The sequence below is a fragment of the Vicia villosa genome, linkage group LG1, assembly GCF_029867415.1.
Source record: "Vicia villosa cultivar HV-30 ecotype Madison, WI linkage group LG1, Vvil1.0, whole genome shotgun sequence".
Taxonomy (NCBI): domain Eukaryota; kingdom Viridiplantae; phylum Streptophyta; class Magnoliopsida; order Fabales; family Fabaceae; genus Vicia; species Vicia villosa.
The window spans coordinates 73,121,148-73,125,433 of record NC_081180.1 but is presented as its reverse complement, the minus strand read 5'-3'; the positions used below and the strand labels follow the sequence as shown (position 1 = coordinate 73,125,433).

At 29.8% G+C, this 4,286-nt stretch overlaps 1 protein-coding gene across 1 annotated transcript; it reads right to left on the bottom strand.

The window, feature by feature from the left end:
• Positions 1 to 1,619: 1,619 nt before the first annotated feature.
• Positions 1,620 to 2,271, bottom strand: LOC131609484 (defensin Ec-AMP-D2-like). The gene is made up of 2 exons (XM_058881188.1): positions 2,121 to 2,271; positions 1,620 to 1,959 (listed from the first exon to the last, which is right to left on the bottom strand). Exons 1-2 carry the CDS (start codon positions 2,182 to 2,184, stop codon positions 1,793 to 1,795), a joined length of 231 nt encoding a protein of 76 aa, XP_058737171.1. The 5' UTR covers positions 2,185 to 2,271; the 3' UTR covers positions 1,620 to 1,792.
• Positions 2,272 to 4,286: the final 2,015 nt, after the last annotated feature.

The window sequence follows — 4,286 nt, the reverse complement described above, 5'->3', positions numbered from 1 at the left end:
ATAGGTGGGATATCATTTTTTTGAAACTTGTCTTGTATGCACTACCAGTCCATTACCTTTCATTCTTCATGGTTCTCGGAGGTATTGTCTCTAAACTAGAATATGTATTTAAAAAGTTTTTATGAAGCGGGGACGGAAAGTAAGAAAGTCAATTGGGTTTAATGAAAAAATGTTTGTCAAAATAAGGAAGAAGGAAGAAGGATAGTTAAGCTTAAAAAACATAAAGGTCATTAATTTAGTTTTATTAGGCAAGTGGAAATAGATGAACCTTAATGAAAATGACAAATTATGGGTTTAAATTCTAGTGTGTAAGTATGAGGGAACTGGTAATGTGATGTATAAGATTGATAAGTTAAGTTCATTGTGGAGGAAAGATTCAATCGATTGATCAAGGGGTGAGGGATTTTAAGTCGTTTTGATTTGAAGAAAAGTTGTCTAAAGAAATAGGAGATGAAGTGGACTCAATATTTTGGGTTGATCCTTGATCGAATGAAAAAAGGTTGAAGGACTTATATCCGAACTTATATATGTTAGTCGTAAAAAAGAAACTTTGATAAGTGAATCGATAAGGTGGGAGAGAAGAGAACCAGAGTGAAAAGTTAGTTTGACAAATATTTTGGACGAAGGAAAAAAATCAAAAAGTGTATTAGAGATAGGGCAAGGAGAATCAATTTGAAGGATAATGTCAAGAGTAGGTGGAGATGGTCCAACAATAGACTACTCATCAATCTTGGATAGTTTGGCTTTAAGTAATAATGAAGATAAAACATGGCCTCGGTATTTGTATAGAGGCATATGCAGAATAAAGTACGACTAGGGACAAGGTGAATTCTTATCTACCAAATTTAAAAAGTTGGATAAAATTACTTTCAATGTAAAATTTCTTGAAAACAAAAAAAATTGTACTATTTTATAATTAATTAAATGTGTTAAAATTAAATGGAACTTTGTGTACAGCACCAAATTTATTTTTTGTGATGGGTAGAGATTTCTTGAAAAGAAAAAAAAATTGTACTATTTTAGAATTAATTAAATGTGTTAAAATTAAATGAAACTTTGTGTACACTACCAAATTTATTTTTTGTGATGGGTAGAGAAGTTGTTCCCTGTAATCAAATGAAAGAGAATGTTGGACATATTTTCAATAGCATTGACGACGAGGAGAGATCTCCTAAGATAGCAGTTCGGTGGTTTAATTAGCGGTGGAAATACCACTAATGAGATGTTGAGTATCATTTGGTTCACATGTGTTTAGCTATCTGGAGGAGGTGAAATGAGAAAATTTTCAAAAGTGCTGGGGTAGAAAATTCAGCAATCATTGAAAATATCCTATTTCTATCTTGGAAGTGGATCAATTGGAAGTGGATCAAGAGTAAGGAGTGTTTGAGATGTACAAGACGATTGTTTGGGGGCAAGTCGAGCAGATTTTCGAAGTGGTGGTAGGGGCTGGAGCCTCAGCACGGATTGTGCATTGCAGTTTCAAGTTCTTGTGGTATGTTACTCTCAACTGTTGGAACTCTTACTCATTCTTTGATTCGACAAATTTCATTGCTGAGCGGTTATGAGGGTTATTGGATCTTATTTGAATACAAAGGTTACGGAAATTAGAATATAATATATATCAAGAACACATGAAATTGTTCATTTCCATAAGTAAGATCGAAAGATCTATAACAAGATACAAAGAAAAAAGACAGAAAAAAAAAACCATAACAAAATGGGTAGCTAAATATAGCTTTATTCAAAACACACACACGTAGAAAAAGGTGATGGATCCATCATCTTTGTTTCATCAACAGTGTGTAGTGCAAAAGCATCTTTGACGGAATCCACGGCAGTGTCCGCCAGTGAAACGTTCTGTTTTGCACACAGAAGCACAGTTGGTGTCACTCAAACATTTTCCTTTGAACTTGTGACTTTTAGATTCACAATCTCTTGCCTCTGCCACCATACTTGGCCCTATAATACCATATCACAAAATCAATCATAAACACTTCTATAAAAATAAATAACTAAATGGAAATATAAGAAGAAAAAAAATCAAACTAAAATTAAGATATATCAAAATAAACAAATATTATGGATTATGTTATGTCATGTAAGTGTATAGAAGTATTTACCAGTGGCCACAAGAAGGAGAACGAAGACAAAGATGGTAGAGACCAAAGAAATTGAACGAGCCATGAAAATTTGTTAAGGAGTCAAGTGAACTAGTTTAGAATTTGAAGTGAAGTGTAAGTGGAACTAGCTTGTCTTAAATAGGACAATAAAGGCTAGTAGTCTCTTTCCAAGGAGTATTTTACCGACATATATATTATACTTTTTAATGTGCTGGAATAAAGTTAACATGTTGTATAATTTATGTAACTACATGTGTTTAAGGTCGGCAAAGGCTCAAGACTCAAAATATTAAGTGTAAAATTATAATTCGTTGAAGATACGATGCACTCGGTAGATTTAGGAAAAAAAATTTAGACACAACTTTTTTATGCCATCCGCGGCGAAAATTCTAAAATATCATTATATTACGAAAATGCATCTTCAAAATTATTTTTTTTTTAAAAAAAGATTATTTCAAAAGTGTACTTTCGAAAACACTTTATTTTTAAGAAAAAAATTTTGGAGATGCATTTTCAAAAATACTCTTTTTTCCAAAAAAAAAAAAAGTGACTTCGAAAATACACTTCTGAATTCACCCCTTGAAATATTATTTGGAGGTTAATATATATAGTAGCATTTAATTGATCCAAACATGTCATTGATAAATTAATCGATCAATTAAATGTTACTATATATATTATATTATGAAATAATTAATATTCCTTTTACTTTATTATATTAAATAGATATTTTGATTAATATAATATATATTTAAATTATATAATTTTAATTGATTCACCTTGATTTTTGTTTTCTGTATCAGGCAATATTTCGGAAGTGTGTTTTCGAAAGATTTTAAGGGGGTGAATTCGGAAGTGCATCTCCGAAATCACATTTTCTTTTGAAAAAAATGTGTTTTCAAAAATGCATCTCCGAAAATACCTTTGGTTTCCTAAAAATAAAGTGTTTTCGGAAGTGCACTTCCGAAATCAACTTTTTTTCAAAAAAAAAAATGATTTTAAAAATGCATTTCCGATATATAGAGACATTTTAAAATTTTCAGCAGAGATTCTCCTCACAAGGGTCTATTAACAAATTCTCTAGATTTATACTCAATCTACATTGTAGTCACTAGTCAGATAGTTATTCACCTTAGATATTATTTAACATTCCTCATGTTCAAAAGAATTTAAAAATTGTTGAGGGGAGTTTTTCACCGTAGAGTGTTGATATATATAGTGTAGGATTAGATCACTGGATTCTCTTATTTATTGGAATTATTTCCTCACTAACGTGAGATACACATCATTTATGTGTGATTATGTGGAGTTGGGTCATTTCCTTCAACTTTTTCTCTCAACTCTCTCCTTCATATTTTTATCTCTATCTCTCTTTAATGTTTTCTCTCTCTTCTTCTATTTAATATTTTTTTCTTAATTTCATTAATTATATTACACTTATTTTTAGTGAAGGAGACAAAAGGAGGGAAGGAAAAGATCCATGATCGTGATTATGTACATGCATTATTTCCCCATCGAATATTTGTAGAAGACACACTATTTATCTATTTAAAATTTAATAATTGAGTATTAATAATTTTTTAAGTAACTACATTTCAATTTAATGTGAGACTATTTTTTCACTTACTTATTTTTTTTTTAAAAAAAAACTCTAACTATTCATATATAAAAAGAAATACTTGCATAAAAATAATCATAATAAATAATTTTATTAGGTGAATTCTACAATGGACCATCGACTAAATGGTCCTTGGGTGTATCACTTTTATACACCATTAGATTTATCTAAAGGTCTAAATGAATTGTAAAAAGAATGACAACACAAATATCTTTACACACTATATCCATTACTCTATCTTCTCTCTCATCCTTTGTGTTTTCTCTCTTAAATCTGGATATCTAACCATGGCTCTTTTATTCTTCACAAAATCTGTTGTTATGTGTCTCAAGAATTCTAAGATCATTTAAAATTTAATTAATAACTCAACATTCTTTTCCTCTTGATTTTACTTGAAAAATAAATTTAAAAATGACATTAAAAAAAAGGTATTTTGTCTTGAAAATTCAGAAGGTTTTTTTCTTTTTCTCTTTTAATAAAAAGAACCTACTCTCTACAATGTTCTAAAAATTTGTTTAACTTTGATCACTTGCGAAATGAAGGATTAT